The 19,373-nt window shown below is 50.0% G+C and overlaps 1 protein-coding gene across 2 annotated transcripts in view; it reads left to right on the top strand.

Annotated features, from left to right (window-relative positions):
* MRAP2 (melanocortin 2 receptor accessory protein 2) overlaps positions 1-19,373 on the top strand; it is a 28,643-nt gene that overhangs the window by 7,887 nt on the left and 1,383 nt on the right. The window contains exons 2-3 of one of the 2 annotated variants that reach the window (XM_003801295.1): positions 5,519-5,652; positions 9,920-10,019. In XM_003801295.1, coding sequence (XP_003801343.1) covers positions 5,526-5,652; positions 9,920-10,019 — 227 coding nt within the window. In that variant the 5' untranslated portion in view covers positions 5,519-5,525. The remainder of the gene's footprint in view (positions 1-5,518; positions 5,653-9,919; positions 10,020-19,373) is intronic. The other variant, XM_023507785.1, reaches the window with a different exon arrangement.

Here is a 19,373-nt window from a genome sequence, read left to right as displayed (position 1 = left end):
GGGTAGAGTACTGTAGCGTCACAGCTCACAGCAACTTCAAACTCTTGGGCTTAAGTGATTCTCTTGCCTCCCCTTCCAGTCCTTTTCCTTTGTTTTCAGAGGGGTGTTTCAGCCAGGCACCCGCCACAATGCCTGGCTATTTTCTTGTTGGAGTTGTCATTGTTTGGCTGGCCCAGGCCGGTCTTGAAGCCGCCAGCCTTGGTGTATGTGGCTAGTGCCCTAACCACGGAGCTACAGGCACTGAGCCTGCGATCGGGGAATTTTGCTGTCAAATCTACATGGATTGTTAGGTCTCCTCTGTGCTGGCCCTGGCCAGCAGCTCCCTCCTGTGCTCCTCCAGCTGTGCTCCTGCTGGTGCTCTGAGTGTGCTCGGGGCAGCCGTGCTCCCGCTGGTGCTCTGAGTGTGCACGGGGCAGCCATGTTTCCAGTGGTGCTCTGAGTGTGCACGGGGCAGCTGTGCTCCCGCTGATGCTCTGAGTGTGCACAGGGCTGGCTTCTCGGCTTTCTGGGATCTTTGGGATCCCTCCTTAGGGAGCCAGGCTTGTGCCTAAGCTGGCACCACTTAACAAGCTCATTTGTCAATGCTCAGCACTTAGCATGGAGAGGAAAGTCGTTCACCCCAGGAGCCCTGGTCACGTGTACAGTCATCACCCTTTGAGGACATGGGGGTTGGGGACACAGAGCCTTTATTCACTCCACAGGAAGGTCTGTGTGACTGCCTCTCCCCAGACCCGGGAGGTTGGGAGAGTGGGTTGATCTGTTTATAGAAAGGAAGAGAGAGTGCCCAGGAGCAGTGTGGGGCTGGGGCTGGAGGAGGGAGCACGGGGCAGCCTGACTCGGAGCTGGGAGTGCCTGGAGTGTGACTGGGGGTGGGGAGGGCTCAGGCACAGGGGTCTGGGGCCTGTTTCTCTGTCTGGATCTGCAGTCCCCTCCACTCCAGTAGCCTGTCCTGGCCACACTCCCCTGTGCACACCTGGAAAGGGCAAACTTCCTTTCAGTGACACCTGTGAGGTGCAGCTGTGGTTTTTATTTTTGCTTTTGTTGGCAATGGTGCTTTCCTCTGCTCAAGAGAGCAGTTTCTGTCTCCCCACTGCTGCTAGAAGTGTGTTTAGGACAAGTTTCCCAGCAAAGTTGTGTTTAGTGACTCAGATATTGTGATGAAACCTGGTGTGAAGAGAATCTGGGTGGGGTATGGGGCTCGGGAGTAGCAGAGGCAGAAGGCTGGGTGGCCACCCTGTCCCTGCTGTGTGGAGGGAGCAGCTGCTGCACGTCAGCCTGGGGCCAGGCGCTGGGGCAGCTACCGGAATGCTCAGGCAGCTTCCAAGCAAGGGGACAGTTCTACCGTGTGTTTGGCAAAGCTCAGAGTTGCCCTGGGCTTCAGTGATGGGATTAGACTGAATGCCCAGTGTGGCTTCCTCGTGTCTGCCTGAGCACCTGGCGGTGTTAGCTGATCACTTAGAGACTCAGAAGCTAAAATAATGCTTCATGGATTTTTCCCAGGGTGCCAGGCTACGGCTTGAAGGAGAGGCCAGAGGTTCAGTTCTCCATGCCTGTCTTTGGGATTCAAGAACTGAGAGGAAACAGCTGGTGAGGACTAAAGTGCCTCCTTTTATGTGACAGCTGCTGTGTGAGGAGGCTGAATCACATCCCATCTGGGGTCCTTGCTGCCCCCTGGGCCACCCTGGCCCTTGCCCACTTTTGTTCCCAGGGTGTCAGGACTTGGCCTATCTCCCAGCATGGTCCCTCTGCTCTCAGGGTCTCTGCACTGCCCTGTCCACGTGGCCTCCAGTGCTGCCCTGGCTGGTCCCTCCCCGAGGGGCTTATGCAGAGGCAAGTGAGAGTGTGAGGGAAAGGAGAGGAGGCAGGACTAAGCCCTGTCTCTGGCAGGAGGAGGGGGGTGATTGCTGACAGGGGACCCTGCCACAGATGCACTTTATTCTCGGGTTCAGCCACAACCCAGGTCCTGCTGCAGCTGACGTGAGGACAGTGGCTGTGCAGAGTGGCCCTCAGGTCTGTGTGTGCTGCTCAGAGAGAAGACAGACGCCGCCCTGCGTCTCTGTTCTCTTCATGTTCACGTACTTTGCGCTGGTTTTCTGTTCTAGAAGAAGCCTGGGGCCTCCCGTGCTCTGCTCATTACATTGGCTGCAATGCTGATTTCCAACACAACAGTATAATCAAATCAGACCTCATCTCATTTCCCTAAAGAAACACAAAAGATTATTATCCTACTTTTGAGTTGGTAAGACAGCATGAATCCCAAGATATAAATGTGATCATTATGACTTTTAAACAAAATGAAGGAGTTATTTCTTGGTGGAGTTATTTTTTAGTAAGCTGTATTTGTTTTTCTGGTGCACACAGGTCCATGGGCCACTCGATGAACTTGCTGGGAACTGGCTGACTGGGGTGGTGGTGGCTGTTCTGTCCCGGGCCAGCATTCTTAGCTCGTGATAATGGCACTGGCTGCTGTTACTGATCTTACCCTGGGACTTGGCTGCTCACTCCTCATGGGACACCCCCGGCAGTCGTTACTCCAGTGCCTGAGGGGGGGACCTCATCTCCGTTTCCCTAGAGGGAGAGCTGGAGCTTGTATAATTCTTCCAGGGCCCTAGAGCAGGGTTAGAAAACTTTTTCTATAAAAGACCAGAAAGTAAATATTTTATGTTTGGGAAGTCATACATCCTGTTGCAGCCACTCACCCCTGCCACCGTAATGCTGAAGGACCCACAACAAACACAAAAATAAGTGGCGACCATGTTCCACTTTGTTTATGGACACTGATATTTAAATCTCATATAATTTTCTTTAAATTTTTTTTAATTTTTAATTATTACAGATACTAACATTTGTATGTCTCTATAGGATACCCTGATGCTTTGATCCAGGCATACAATGTACATTAATCAGTGTAAACCAGGATAATTGGAGTATCTGTCAAATCGGGCATTTAACATTTCCTTGGGTTAGGGACACTCCCATTCCACTCTCTTAGTTATTTTAAAGTCTACCCTAACTTATTGCTGATTGTAGTCACTTTGTTGTGATATCAAATATGATTCATTCTGTTTAACTAACTCTATTTTTGGACCTGTTAACTATCCCTGCTTTATCTCTCCCTCTCTGCTGCCCTTTCCAGCCTCTGGACTCCATCATTCTACTTCCCTCCTCTGTGAGACCAATTGTTTTTAACATTTCGCTCCCACAGATGAGTGAGAACATGTGAGATTTGCTTTCTGTGCTGGGCTTGCTTCATTTCACCCCATGTAATGTTTCATCCCTCTTTTTACAAGCGGCAAGATATTATTCTTATTTTGTGGCTTCACATTTCTCATGTCACAAAATATTATAACTGTTTTGATTTTTTTTCTAACCATTTCAAAATGTAGAAAACATTTTTCCCTTGCAGACTATATAAGCATAGAGGTGGCGGGCCGGGCCTGCTGACTGCTTGTCCGATTGCTGGGGCAGCGGCTGAGTTAGGAGGGCAGTAGGAAGAACATGCAGGCCAGACGGAACAGGCGGCAGAAGCATGAATCCTCCAGGAACTGCAGTAAATGCTTTACAGTTTGATAGAGTGTGGGCAAAACAGCACACACAGAGGAGCAGTGGGGCCACATCAGCACCTGGGGGCATTTTAAGGAATTTGGACTTTGTCCTAACAGCCCTAGGAAACCATTGAAGTGTTAGGGGAAGGAGTGACCAGGGGAAGATGTCCTTTAGAAAGATCACTAGCTGTGAGTGGAGAATGAACCCCAGGAATTAATAAGAGTAACGGCAGAAAGACCAGTTTGGAAGCCCGAGCAGTGGGCCAGATGGACCACGATGGTGTCCAGTAGAGGCCAAGCCCAGAACCATCTCCTGACAACAGTGTTCTGCAGTCATGGTGATGGTGCCTGGAGAGATTGTGTCTGGCCTGGCAGTATCACACGGAGGCAGAGCAGGGATGAGGCCCTGCTCTTCTGACTCCAAATCCCATGAGTTTTCCTGTGTGGTACGAAGGCCTTACCATTCTCCAGTGGAGGTGAGGTTCGTTCTGACCGATAGTTTATCTCTGAACCTTGAGAGCCGCTTCCCTTGTCTCTCTCACAAGTGCTCAGGAATGAGGACAGTGCCTCTTAGGTCTGAGTTGTTAATTTTCATTTCCTGGGGAAATTTATTTCATCATCGAGGGAAATAACCTCTTGTTCAAATAAATGATAAAAGGGCCAAAGGTTGTGGTAATGATTTTATCATTCCTTATGCTGGCATTACAAAGATGACTGCTTACTTAAAGGTTGGCTTTTCTTATAATTTGTGTAGTTTTCTTTCCCAAAGGAAAATTAGTATCTTCTTTCCTACTTTTGCAAAAATGACTTGTCAGATGGGGTCCTGAGCATCACACCCTGGTTCCCCCCGCTGACAGGTGTCTCTGGGTCAGAGGATCCCGTCCTGTGAATGTTGTGATGATGGGCTGCGGTCTCTGATGGGGTCTTTGGTTGGGGTGGGGAAGTAGGGATGAGGGAAAGGGGAGCCTTGTGTCTCGGGGCAGAGGGTGGCAGTGGCTTTCCCTCCACTTCCCTGAGGTTTGAGTTTTCGGTTGTGGTGGGTGGTTCCAACCATGGTGGGTGGACAGAGGGAACTTCAGGGAGCGTTTGGGGGCAGTGCTAGATCCCGTCAGCCAGTCCTGGATTCTGCTGAGATTTTGTTCAGGTTTTCCCTGCTGTTGTTACTCATCAGCTTGTTCCTGTGATAGGGGAAGGTCTGTGGGGGGACCAGTGTCTGCACAAGAGGTGCTCTGTGTGTCCCTGCCGTGGACGCCCAGGCACAGAGACTGAGCACAGGCTGCACTGACCGCCCTTACATGTCCACGCTGCATCACACAGCAGCTTCTCCCAAAGAAGTCAGAATTTTCCAGTCTAGAGTAATCACGGTTAACAAAGAAGACATTTGGGAAACCCTGAAAATACGACAAACTGTGGGAGTGGGCAGTCGGTAAATCACGGGCTTCTGCTGAAGGTCTTTTCCCATCATGTGACTTTCCTCGTCCCCTGTGCTCTTGTCACACCTGGGCTGGGAGTCTGTGTCACGGAGAAGTCGCTGCACAGTGGTCCACACGCAGCCGGCTCATTTCCGATACTGTTTTATTTATTTTCTGTAGGCTTTTTTTTTACTCATGCAGGTCTGAGGGTGAGGCTGACATTGTTAAGCGCAGAGATTTTCAGCCTCTCTCCCTCCTTCCCGCCTTTCTTTTATTAGTTATTGAAAGTTGGTCATGTGCCAGACATTGGGTTTAAGTTCATAAAAAATAGTGTCTGACTTCAAATACACATGGTGTCCCATCTAGAGGACTGAGAGCCTGAAACTTGAGCCATGTGGTGTGACGGGTGGGGGCGGCTGGTGCGAGCCTCTCCCTGGCCTGGCGTAATACCCCCTGAGGCCTTGCCTCTGAGCTTAGGGATGTGGCCAGCAGTGGTCAGGCTGCCCATGCAGAGGGGAATGAACTAACAGCTTCTGCCCTTGCCTTTCTCTCTTTGTGCAGGGTGGACATGGCTTCTCAGAGGTTAATTTCTAACAGAACCTCCCAGCAATCTGCATCTAATTCTGATTATACCTGGGAGTATGAGTATTATGAGATCGGACCAGTTTCCTTTGAAGGCCTGAAGGCTCATAAATGTAAGTCCCATGACTGAGTATAATATGTGTGTGTCTTAACCTGTGAAATCCCAGGCAGTGACCGGGTCTGTCTTCTCACAGCACTCTGCCCTCTACCTCCCAAACCACTTGAGACTCCCTCCCCACACATAGGCTGGTTGTTCAGGGATGGTGTTACACGAGGGCCCGGTGGTTCTGATTGATAAGGAACTTAAAAGAATATTGGGAGATCACGAATCAATGTCGATCTCAGACTGAGATTTTTAAAAATGTTTGAACCGGTTCCTAAACTGTTAACATCTGAACTCTCAAAAATGTTACTGAAACAGAATCTGGGACTGTTATTTGAAGACTCTGCTTTTGCAACACAGAGTCAGCAGGATCCTTTCCTCCGACTGGATGTTGGAGCTGTGGAGACTGGCAGTCTGTCTGTGTGTGTCCATGATGACAGACCAGAGTGGCCTGGGACCTCTTCCTACTTCATGTCACTGGAAGGAACTGTGCTTCCTGTTAGCAGCATGATTAGTGATGCTGCCCAGAGCAAGGACACCCAGTCCTGGGAAGATCACTCTCAGTGAGTGGCTTCTGGATGCTGGCTGGCCACGCCAAGCGGGGCTTCCTTCCTCCCGTGGGGTCGGCAGAGCCGGCAGGAGCTGCGGCCACTTCCAAATCCTGTCGGGCTTCCCTCAAATATCCCTGAAACGTTCAGTTGTTTTGGAGTGAATAGCCACAATGCTGTAAGATTTTCAGGTCCATAACTGGTCCAGATTAGTGGGACACATCAGGAGACACAGGCGAGGTTAGAATCAGAGATGCCAGTGTGGCAGTGAGATGCTTTCTCCCCTGTGCTGCCCGCTGCTTCCTCTCTGCCTGTCTTGGCGTTTCTGATCCCTCAGAGCTAACTCATGCTCCCCTTGCAAGAACTTTCCATATTTTCTCCTTAAACAAAAATCACTACCTAACCACATACCCTTTCCTCCTAAAGTGAGTGGTAATGATTAAATGCTCCTCTTACTCCTCACTGCCGTCTGTTCTGTGTTGCTGAATCCGTTAGGGCAGACTGTTACTGTGGTCACTTATCTGACGTGGAGGGCTTGTCACAGTCTGGCGTGAAGTCACCCTCCTTCATTCACTTAAATTCTTTAACCTGTTGTTTTTCTGGGATAACCTTTACTTGTTATAACTAGTGATGAAAATCAGAATGACTGGGACAATTCCCACGTAGTTCCCTGTGAAGCTCTTACCACTTGGTGACATTAACTTTATTTTGGGGTCAATTTGCTCCTGTCTCTTTCCCTACATTTAGGGGACACAGAAGATAGGCCTGCTGCTATAATTCTAGTTGATGCATTTCCAGAGACAACTGAAGAAAGTCTTTTGTGAGCAGATTACATCCTAGAAATGATTATAGCTGGGACAAATTCCTGCAAAACACAGGCAGAGGCGAGACTCATTGCGTGCTTGCTTCAGCTGTTACAGCTTTAGTAAGGATTGCCTTTGTTAGTTTTAATGTTCACATGAAGAAAAACCAAAAATACCCAGTACTTGGGTACTTACTGTTCTGATATGAGAGATCTGATCATAGCAGAGACCATCAGCTTCAGGAGTCTGACAACCTGAGATACAGAGAAACAAACAAAAACCTCCAGCCATCCATGAAAACGAAAAGTCAAGTCAACTATTGTAATTATTGGTTCAATAATGTGGCAATTCTGACTTTCAGGGGTGACTCTTTGTTTTCCTGGGCAAACTATAAAGCCAACTAGGTGTAGGGTCAAAAGAATGAAAGCAGGATAGGTGAAGGGGAGGTGCTGACTGAGAGCAGGAGTGACAGGGGCGTCACCATCATCTGCTCGACCCGTAATGGACCTTCAGGTAGACTAAGTGCCTCTGCTGCTGACTCCAGGTTCCCACCTTCCAAGGGACTTGCATCTGAGAAACGAGCTCTCACGGTCGTTATGAATTCTCCGTTGCCTTTCCTTTTGAATCCAGAATTAAACCTTATGATGTGTCAAAGTGGATATGTGTCTGACACACATTTTGCATCAGCACAGTGGAAATTTATTTTTTCATTAACTGATGCAACATGAATTTATCAAGCACTTGTTACATACGGCACCATTTTAAACACTGGAGATAAAACAGTGAATTGTGAAGACAAAGATGTTTTCTTCTATAGAGCTTGCATTCTAGGAGGAGAGACAGTCAGAAAAGGTCACGCAACTGAGCCAGGTGGTGATAAAAAAGGACAAAGAGAGTGAGGAGAGAGGACGTGGAGCATGGAGGTGGAGGGTGGGCAGAGTGGGGAGAGGGGACGTGGAGCGTGGAGGCGGAGGGTGGGCAGAGTGAGGAGAGGGGTCGTGGAGGTGGAGGGTGGGGAGAGAGGACGTGGAGTGCGGAGGCGGAGGGTGGGCAGAGTGAGGAGAGGGGTCGTGGACTGTGGAGGTGGAGGGTGGGCAGAGTGGGGAGAGGGGACGTGGAGGGTGGAGGCGGAGGGTGAGCAGAGTGGGGAGAGGGGACGTGGAGTGTGGGCAGAGTGGGGAGAGGGGTCATGGAGGTGGAGAGTGGGCCCAGTGGCCCCAGAAGGTCTTACTGAGCAGGAGAGATTTGAGGACAGACCTGGACAGAGAGATCCTCAGCTTTGGTCTCGGGGAGGGACATGCTGGTAAATGTGCCTTTGCAGGAGGAACTGGAAGAAGCAAAGAGCACCAAGAAGGCCGGGAGAGCATCAGGGACTGGTCAGGGGCACAGGAGCAGGTGACAGGTCAGAGTTCATGAGAGCTTGAGAGGTCATGCCCAAGACTTTGGGTCTTTACTCTGAGAAGTCCTTTGAGGGTCTGGAGCAGACCCGTGGCTTGTGACTCGGGTTTCAGCAGGACCCCACAGCAGCTGGGGAGTGAGAGGGGTGAGATGAAATAGAGACTGGAGGCGTTGCCACCACAGGGTACACGGTGGGGACATGGACACAGTAGGGACAGTAAACTGGGGAGAAGGACATAACTGGATAGTTTTAAAAGTTAGGTCTGGGAAGATGCCTCATGGGGTTGAAATGGGATGAAAAGAGAAAGAGTCAAGGGTGATCTGAGTATTAGAGACCTGAGTGCCTGGTGGATGGGCTTGCCCCTAACTGAGAGGGGAAGGATGTCAGAGAGGAGGTTCCCTGAAGGAACTTCAGGACCTCAGTTTGGGTCCCTCCACTGTGGCACCTGTGCCCATGACACCTGGGGCGTAAATAAGACTGCAGGCCGGTTTTGGTATTCCTGCTGGAGATAGGGGTCTCCGATGGTCCTTCTAAGGGGCTCAGGGTGAGAAAGTGCCCTGGGTCAGGTTGTAGGGCAGAAGGTGTGTTAGGAGTTAGGAAAAAGTAGACGTAGTCTGAAGAAGCAGAATTGTGTTCAAAGGGGAGTGTGAATAAGCAAAACTACTTGAAGCGAATTGTCCTAGGTTGTGTGGATGCCACATTGCCAAGGAGATGTTTGGAAATGCTGTTGGTTCATGGCGATGCTCGTATGTCCTCCAGCTCTCCCTCCCACGGCTCCTCCTGTTACCCGCCCCAGCCCCACATTCTGCTGCTTTTTGATGAGCTCCCTGGGTCACCAGGAGAGCAGGGGGAAGGGACTGGGCTGGGTGACAGGCACCCGCCCTCCACCCTCAGGCTGTGTGTCCACCATTCATGGTGAAAGCTGTCTCAGGAGGACACCTGCCACGCAAGGTGACTAAATTCCCAGTTGAGACTTGAGCATGACCCTGGTGTGTGGTGTTAGGACTCGTCTCGGCCATGCAGAGCTATACCTTTCCTGTGCATGTTTCCTTGCTGTCACTTCACTGTCCATGCCCAGATAATGAGATTTTACTGTTCCATGTCAACTGCACCTGAGTACATGTGTTTCTTGGTACTTACCCTTATCGGGTCTTATTTAGGTCTCATTTCCACTATATTAAAAAGGAAAGTCTACAGTTAACTTCAGATGTCAGTCTCTGCTAAAAATTGTATTTTCCAATTAGAGACACGTTAGTGGAAGCTGGAGGACCCAGATGACCTGATGTTCCCCCAGGTTAATTCATGAGGGTGGAAGGCAGGAGTCAGGGAGGCCTGCGTCACTTCACAGCGTCCCAGACAGAGCCAGGAGGACACATGCATTTTTCCTCATCCCCAGCCAGTTGGGATCAGATTGTTAATTTCCTCTCATGTTTTACATACAAAATGTCTCCAGAAAGCTCTGATTCCGTGAACATTTGCATTTTAAACAACTGTGAGATGCTAATCCTGGTGTTACCTGTCTTGCAGATTCCATTGTGATTGGATTTTGGGTTGGTCTTGCTGTCTTCGTGATTTTTATGTTTTTTGTGCTGACCTTGCTGACCAAGACAGGAGCCCCACACCAAGAGTAAGTTTGGCCATTCCTAAAGATCTGTTAAGCTGCCATGGAAGTGAGAAGCAGAACTGACGGCCCCGGCCAGGGATGCTCCCAGCCCGAGAGAAGGGGCAGTGGTGGGTTTGCTGCCCAGACCCGGTGCCTTGGGTGGGATCCCGCTTTCCACCCAGCCTTTTCCTCTTGCTTCTGGGGCTTATTTTCATGTGGACTCTTGTGAAATTGGATTTCTTGGTCCTTTCCCACAGTCTGAATGCTGATCTAGGCCTGATTTTTATGTCGAATTGTTTATTAATTAGGATGTATTTTCTCCTTATTCCAAAAAGGATTCAGACTATCCACCAGATTAAAAACAATGGAAAAGACAACAGCAAAAATAGGATGAAAACTTGTTTAAAAAAGTATTTTGAGGCTTGGCGCCTATAGCACAGGGATTACAGTGCCAGCCACATACACCGAGGGTGGTGGGTTTGAGCCTGGCCCGGGCCAGCTAAACAATGACAACTGCAACAAAAAATAGCTGGGCGTTGTGGTGGGTTCCTGTAGTCCCAGCTACTTGGGAGCCTGAGAAAAGAGAATTGCTTAAGCCCGAGAGTTTGAGGTTGCTGTGAGCTGTGATGCCACAGCACTCTACTGAGGGCAACATAAGTAAGACTGTCTCAAAAAAAAGTATTTTGAGAAGTCGAGACATAAGTGTTACTGGACACTCAACTGAATTAGTTGTTGACGATGATCATGGAGTTCAACACTGAGTTCTCTCTAAACCAGGATAGAAGGAAAATATTGCAAGTTCTACAGTTCTCGTAACGAGGTAAAGAACATTCGTGTTGAGCTTTGGATTCAAGTCACTACGTGGTGCTTAATAGCATCGGCATTTGTTCAGTTATGGTTTGTAACAGTTCAGAAGTGTCTGGCAAGGGTGTCCAACCTTTTGGCTTCTCTGGGCCACATTGGAAGAAGCGTTGTCTCAGGCTACACATTAAATACACAAACACTAATGAAAGCTGATGAGCAAAAGAAAAAAGCCTGTGCCTAATTTTCATGATATTCAACAGCAGAGGTAAGCAAAAAAGTCCTCACAGAATCTGTGTGTGGCCCTCAGGCCACAGTTTGGACACTCCTATGACTTATCGTGTTTTATACCAGTGCTTCCAAGAAAGGGAAATTAGCGCATGTTGAATATCTTATGACTGGTCCCAGCAGGCCCCAAATACCACACTCTCATTGCTAGTTATGAGAGCTTTTGATAAAGGGCTACCCACAAGCTGCCAGCAAGGACGAGAGTAGGACCCCAGGGCCAGTGACTCCACAGCAGTTACAGCCCTAGATCTTGAGGGAGAGGGGGCGCCAGCACCCAGGAGACAGCTAAGAGGGCTGTGACCTCGGTCAAGGGACACAGCTCATCCAATGTGACATCTCAGGACAGAGGCCTCCAGGTAAAGAACAAGACCCCCTCTGCGCATCCCCCATCTCTTGCCTTTGCCTCCAGTGGGCAGCCAGGGGTCCAGGAGAGGCCAGTTTCCTGACACAGAGCAGGAAGGGCAGTGGGGGAGACCCAGAAAAGGGGGGGTACCCTGACAGTTCTATCTTGAGTGTCACACTCACCCCTCGAGCCCAGGCAGCCACACTCCCCATCATGTCTCATCACACATCTCCGCCATCTGTTGTCCATTCTCCAGCCTGCACTTGAACTAGAACAAGCGTGTGGGCAAAGGGACAGCTCTGTCCTTCACTCTGCTGTTTCCAGACATCAAGGAATGGGAAAAAAATTAAATGCAGAACATTGTAAATGAAAGGGGTATAATTGCTTTATTGAAGCCTGTGGCGACACGTGGCAGCTGCTAAAAAAACACAAGCTCCCCCTTCCTATCTCGTGTCCTATAAACACCTACTTGTGCCTTTGCTTCTGTTACACGGGCCCAGGGAGTTGGGAACATGGTGTGGGTTGCAAGGGCAGTAAGAAAAGCTGAGAACACACTCAGAGTAGTGCAGGGAATTCCTGGGGTCAGGGAGTAAGAACAGTGTTAGATTCTTTCTCTGCAGAGGACAGAGGGGTCCTGAGGGTTGCAGGGTCACTGAGAAGGCGGGTGACTGTACAAAGGGGATGATCTACCACAGGGTAGAACGTGACTTCCTGTGACGGCTGATTTGGTGTGTGTGTCTACTAATAGGCCGTGGTACCTGCATATCGGGTCAACATCATGCTGGCTTCTCTATAAAGGTGTTTCTTAGATAAGGGTCACATTTAAATCAGTACACTTCCAGTAAAGCAGATCACCCTCCACAATCAGTTGAAGGGCTTAGAAACAGAGACTGACCTCTCCAGGCAAGAAAGAGTTCTGCCCTTGCTGCCTGGGACCAGCCGCAGCTCCTTCCGCACCCCCAGCCTGCTGGCCGTATCTGTAGGGCTGCGACTTGCCAGCTTCCAAAGATGAGCAAGCAGGCCTGCAGCAAATCTCTCTTCACATATGCACATAGTCACGTCGGGTCACGACGGTTCTTTTCCTCAGGAGAGCCTCGGCCCATCCACTGCTGGGAGGTGTCGTGGGGACCCTGAGAGTCACGACTCACACTTCCAGCTGCTCTGCTGCCTCTGGTCGGGTTTTCTTTTGGATGGCAGCTCTGAACAAAGCCTAATCACAGAACAGGGGCCATTGTAACCTTGCGTGCTTCTTTCAAGATTGAGGGGAAACTCTACTTTTACTTTTAGAAAACTAATGGATCGGCCTTGAGGACCACAGTAAACGCTCTGGGCACAGTCTGAGGTGGTGTGAAATGTAGCACTTAGCTACAGTGTATCATCATACAAGTCTGAAAGAATCAGACTCAGAAACACCCTCAAATGAATCCACTGAAAAGACGATCAGATCTTAGCAAGCTTGACATTAACGTGACAGGAATTTTCTCCTAAAGTGGACTTTGTTTTTTTCCATATGGCCCCCTTAATAGGAAACAGTCAATTTTAAGTTTGTGATAAATACAGGGTGGGCTGAGACACTGCTGAGAATAGTAATAGCCACTTTTGAGTGTTTGCCATATGCCATATCCACAAATCACTTTGCAGGTGTAATCTATGTTCTCACGGGAAGATGAGGCAAGTTCCAAAGCTCCCACTTTACAGATGAGAAAAATGAGACCAGGCACTTGTCTGAGGTCCCCTGGGTTAAAAGCTATGCAGCCCTCAAACCAAAGTCTTTTTAGCACTGTTGTTAACCACTGTGTAAAACTATTTCAGATGGGTTAGTTTTTAATCCCTTCTTTCTATTGAACCAAGGTTGTTCGCAAGCAGCCATCTGTATTTTCTTTTGTCTCATGAACTCTGGAGTCAAACGTTTCTAGGTTTGCTTATTGGAACTAGGACTTAATTCTTAACCTCTCAGTGCTTGAAACTCCTTATGTATAAAAAGAAAGTAGATGCGTCTCCTAGGATCGAAGATGAACTGAGGGAAGTGAGAGGCCGTGACGCTGCCTGCGAAGCCGGCACACGGCATCCCCCAGTGAAGGTCAGGGCCTGGGGGAAGAGTCGGAGGGGGAAGGGAACAGAGCCCATCTTCCCACACAGACAACATACTGCCTTGTTTACCCCAGCTTCAGTAAGAAGAATCTGGAAAGACCACTCAGGAGAGAATCCCAGCCCTGGGTCAGGACCTGTCTGGGTTCCGACTGCCTTACACAGCAGGTGTTCTGAGTGGCTCGTCACAGAGAAAACTCACTCCTTGCGTGGGACAGTGGCAGCATCCTTTTGGAACATACAACTTTTAACAGCCTGGTTAGGATGTCTGATGAGGTCCAAAAGCTCAGAATGGGCAGGTGCTGGAGTGACCACTCGAGTCCAGTTTTTCCCCCATGGAGGTGTCTTGGGGGAGGGCGGAGTGCTGGCAGCTGGAGAGGGTATGAGCCTCCCTCTGATAGTGTTATGAGCTGGCAGCTGCGGTGCCTGCACCCAACTGGCTATGCCCAAGCCCACAAGAGAGGCCACTAACTAACTGTGTCCTCTTCCCGGCATAGCCAAGACCTCGCCTCACAGTCATTTACAAAACAGACCTCCAGGCCGCTGCCAGAAACCCCCTGTGGTGGGAGTGCCCTACAGAGCCCTTGGCTCCTGTGGCCTGACTCCCCTTCACAATATCGGGGTCAGGACTGAGGTTCATTCCCTTACATGAGGCCAATGATACCACAGTAAAATAGACAATGTCCCCCTGAAATTTTCAGCATGGGATTGTGTGAGGGTGAGAAGTCAATGCCCTGGGGTTTCTGTGTGGAAGGAATGTGTGGCTGTCAGGCCAGGCTGGGCTGCAGGACAGTCAGGACAAGCTTCTTTCCTTCTCAGACTACAGGTCCCACCAGAGTGGGCTGCCCTTGCTGCTGACCAGCCGCCCTCCCTGCTCCAGCCAGCCGGGGTCACTGGGTGCCAGAGGGGCGGCTTCCCCATGGAGAGCAGGACTCCGGGAGCACCAGGGAGCCTTGGTCAGAGGCAGAAGGACAGTCATAAAGCTGACATCACCCCTGTTAAAAGCTTTCAGGCCTAAGAAGCAGCTTTGATGGGGTTGATTTTTTCCATGGATCACTTGCTGTTGTGTGGGAGGAAAAAGCACTTATCTGGATTCTTTATGGACAGTGAAGATAAAAGGACCATTTCCTCCTGCTCTGTGAGCTCGGCCCCCTTGTTAATGGGAAGCCCCATCATCATCGTAAACCTGCCTGGTGGACAGTGACAGGAAGAGTCAGATCCCATTTCTGTGTTGAACAGTTTGGACTTCTTTAAAAAGAAAATTATCACACCCAGACATGATGTGCCTCCCATGTCCTTCTCCTGTAGCTGCTGCTAAGCCGCCCTGTCCAGGTGGGAATGTCCTTCCTTTAGGGCCAGTGCAGGATTGCTCGCCACCTTGTAAAAAGGGAATGCATTTTACCTTGAATAGTAATTGGCCTGAATCTGGTGCTCACTAAAGGATGGGTACGGGGAACTAAAAGCTGATAGTGAGAAAATGTCAGAGTTCAGAATATTTCACAGTGGCCGTGGCCACAGAGCCAGCTGGTGCGGGAGTGGTTCGGAGGAAGGGCTCTCTCCCTGAGAGGACCACCACCACGAGGGTTCCCACCATCCTCTGCATCTGGCTCAGTCGGAGACCTTTGCTCATGGTTATTTCTCCTGGATGTGCACTGCACACACAGCTTTCCCTGACAGTGCCAAGGGCAGCTCTAATGCATGACATTGATACCGGATTTTCGATACTGGATTTCCAGGCTCTTGGTCTCGGCAGTTTGAAGAATGAAGCAAGGGACCCAGGATAGGTTTTATTTAATAATACAAGTGTTACAGCTCTTACAAAGAACCAAGCTTCCTTGTGGAGCAGGATCAGCAGTACAAGTGTTATAGCTCTTGCTCTTGCTTTTCTGCCCCCTCTCTCTCTCTCAGAAGTCTGCAGAGGTCTGCATTTGGGCTATCTGCTTAGGGACTTATATAGATAGGGGCAGTTGTCCAGTGAGCTTTAGGGTCCTGAAAATAGACCAATCAGGAGCAGATTTTGAAAATGGACCAATAAGGGATGCACTGAGGAAGAGGAGATACCAGTGTCTTCTCCTGCTGGTGTCCAGTCCCTTGGCTACTGGAGCCTCCAGTAGGGGAGGGGGGCTCCCCCCTCTTGCCTATGCTCCAGGCTGCTGGTTCCTCTGCCAGCAGCTGCCAACACCACCAAGATAGAGGTGGCAGGTGCTCCAGCCTGGCTCGGCTAAGCTGGAGGGGGTGCCACCTGTCCAGTATCAACATCCTCCCTGCCCTGTTAGACTAACACACTCCCGGCATGTTGTGGCAGCAACACAGGCACCACCACCACCACCACCCCACACACCAGCACAAATCACAGGCGTCCTGAGGTCAGAGGGTTCGGCCGGTGCCTCTGTCAGGCCTTACTGCCTGGAGTGGGTACGGGCACCGCTGCGGCTCTGTACATGGGTGGTTATTATAGTCTCACTTGTCACTAATCACAGAAGCCTTTGCTCTTATGGGGCCCTTGTTTAGCCCACTCATATCACAAGCCTGCTGGATGTACAGAAAAGAAACGAAAAAAGAAACCGGTAGTTGACATGCTCGTGAGAAGATGTTCGACAACATTGGACGTCAAGGCAATGCACACTGAAATCACAAGATGCCGTTACAATGGCTGGACAGCACATGTTGACAAGGAGATTGCTGTCGCTTGGATATGGTTGGTTTGTCCCCAGGAAAGCTCATATTGAAATTTGACCCCCCATGTGGTGGTGGTGGGACTTGGGGGCTAGTGGGAGTTCTTTGAGTTTTAGGACAAATCCTGCATGAATGGCTTGGCACCGTTCTTGCTATAGTGAGTGAGTTCTCAGTCTCCCAAGACTGGATGCCTTATCTGGGTAACGGGTTCATTCCTACAGGGCGAATCCATACAGCATGTTGGGATAGGCAGTGACGGAATTGAAGCAAACTGTGTCACGGTCAGCTTTTCATATGTTATTCTAAGTAACAAACACAGAGAGGCTCTCTATGGTGAAGTGATGCTCATCTGGGAACAGAGCACTGGAGCGGGAATAGCCGTGCCATAGAAAGCTCATGTGTGTACTGCGGACTCTACAAGTAAAGGAAGGCCAAGGATTTTAAAGCACGAGGAGGATGACACACTGTTTTGAGATAAACATCCCTGGCTGTAAGGGTCAAAATGAAGGTGGCAGCAGTCCAAGGTTGGACAGGCAGTTGCTGGGAGATGTCCTTGCAGAAATGATTTTCTGTGTAAGGCTATGATGGTCTTTGTGCAAAGCTGTGGTCTCTGCAATCTTTTATGGCAGTTGTGGGTGTCAGGCCTGAGAACTATCTTCATGGCCTCCCTGGCTCTATTTGGCAGGGACTTTTTAAAACTGAAGTGCCTCTGTTTACAGTCTCACAACTTTCATAACATATAGGATGTTTAGTTTATTAGTTGAGAAGAGAAAGGAGAAATACAGGACGATGAGATGAGGATGTAACATTTACTGGACTCTGAGAGTTCCAAGGTGAACTTTCCACTGTTCTCAGGGAGAGAGAATCACACACATTGCTCTGTTGTCACACCAGAGGTCCTTGGGACAAAGTTAGCAGGAAGCAGGATGGCCATGGGAGCCCCAGTTTAGCTCAGGGAGAGGGTGTGGGGCAGGCATCGTAGAGGGGCTTTAATGCCCACTGTCCTGGCTCAGCCCTGGACAGAAGCAGAACTCTCTTGGTCTCTTGTGCCCTGTTCTCTAGCAAGAGAGGCAGTTCTGAGGTGATGTGGCTGAGTTATGGAGGAGCCACCACACACCATGGTGCTTCTGGGTCTCCTGTCAACTCAGCTGGGCCTGGCAGGTAAAAAAGCTGCTCCTCAGAGCACCCCAGCCCTGGAGAGGTGTGGGCCCTGTGGTCCTTAGCGCACCCCAGCCCTGGAGAGGTAAGGGCCCCGTGGTCCTCAGAGCACCCCAGGCCTGGAGAGGTGTGGGCCCCGTGGTCCTTAGTGCACCAGCCCTGGAGAGGTGTGGGCCCCGTGGTCCTTAGTGTGCCCCAGCCCTGGAGAGGTGTGGCTCCCGCGGTCATAATCATGGCTTTTCCCAAGCACTGTACGCCCCTCTTTTTCCTAGGTGACATGTTAGTTTATTGGGTCACAGACTGCTGTCCACTCATCTCAGTTCTCAGACACCTGTTCACCCAGTGAAGTGGTAAGTGAGGGAAGAGTCATCTACAGAAAGACAAAGAAGGCTGTTGAAGGCTGCGTTAGGGCACAGGCCTCAGACTCTCTGATTTTTCTCTGAATTCTGAATACTTGACATGGTGACATTGTGTAAACCCTTGATCTCCACAAGGCATGTGTTTAGCGGGCAGTGAAAATTAATAACCAGGCTTATTACTGAGAGGAAAGATTTAGGCATCCAAGAGGAATTCCTGGCCTGATGTTGCCCAGGTAACCATGCTCAGAGATAGATTTCAGCCAGCCGGATTGCAAAGCTCCTAGGGTGGTTAACCTCGCGGAGCTCCTGGGTGGTTAGCCTCGTGGAGCTCCTGGGTGGTTAACCTCATGGAGCTCCTGGGTGGTTAGCCTCGTGGAGCTCCTGGGTGGTTAACCTCATGGAGCTCCTGGGTGGTTAACCTCATGGAGCTCCTGGGTGGTTAGCCTCGCGGAACTCCTGGGTGGTTAGCCTTGCGGAGCTCCTGAGTGGTTAACCTCATGGAGCTCCTGGGTGGTTAACCTCGCGGAACTCCTGGGTGGTTAGCCTCACGGAGCTCCTGGCTGGTTAACCTCGCAGAGCTCCTGGCTGGTTAACCTCTGAAATCCAGGTGATTTTGATTCTGTGGAGCTATTACCAGAATTTCTTCTTCAGGGGGTCCTGATCTCAAGGATTTGAAGAATGAACCCACAGACCACAGATCAGTGGTAAAATAGGATTTTACTAGACAGAAGGAGTAAAAAGCACCAGAAATTCTGGCAAAGAAATCTTCCTGGATCCTTTGTCTAGGGGTATATATTGTCTGGAGAATGACATTTTGGCCAGGATTTGGTAGGTAGAAAAATACCCTTTCAAAGTTGAACGCAGTCCCTCCCTTGTGGCAAGGTTATTAGGTCTTTGGAGTTTCTGTCTCAGGGAAAGGATTGGAGTGTGTACTCCCTTCTCAAGGTGGAACCACCCCAAAAAAACTCAGGCTGCTTTGCTCATGATCTTGTTAGAGTGTAGACGGTGTGGCCTGGAGGAGGCCGCCTGTTTGTGCCTGGAAATGGAGGTCTGATTTCTGAGCTCACCGGGCCTAGAGAATGGGGAAATCCCTGCCCAGTCCTGAGTGGGGGAATCCTGTATGAGAGGTTGGTGACATATGGTCCATTTTCCAGACCTGTAAATTAGCTCTGTGCTTCCTGCCCTGTGAGACCTTGGTTGTAAGTGCTTTGTGCTGAGTCATGGAACAGGGAAGAGGCTGAGGCGGAAGCTCTGGGAAGGTCACACGTTCACTGAACTCAGACGCTGGGGCTGGGTGTTTCTTAGGTTCTGTTCTGGATTTGGAAGTGTGTTCACACATGGGTGAGCAGGAAAGTTTTGAGATATACAAAAATCAAGAGACATAAAATCCACTCAGACAGAAACAAATAAAGCCCTCCCCACATTACTGATGAGCCGGCAGGCTGATACCTGCATGGGTGAATCAGAACGGATGCTGCCCACTGCGTTTCTTAGAACTGATGGAGCATCACGCAGTCTGTCTCAAAACTTTCATAGTGACCCATATGTCAGTCTGGAAAGGTTGGTGATGAGAGTAGCTGTGGCATCAGGCTGTTCAGCTTCCTCAGGCTCTTTCTTCCAGACACCTGTAAACTGACTGAGAGCTCCTTTGTCTACTGTTCACTC

The sequence above is a fragment of the Otolemur garnettii genome, unplaced genomic scaffold (assembly GCF_000181295.1).
Source record: "Otolemur garnettii isolate 467f Iridium unplaced genomic scaffold, OtoGar3 scaffold00205, whole genome shotgun sequence".
NCBI lineage: Eukaryota > Metazoa > Chordata > Mammalia > Primates > Galagidae > Otolemur > Otolemur garnettii.
The sequence above is the reverse complement of the archived record's forward strand: the minus strand, read 5'-3'. Positions and strand labels throughout refer to the sequence as shown.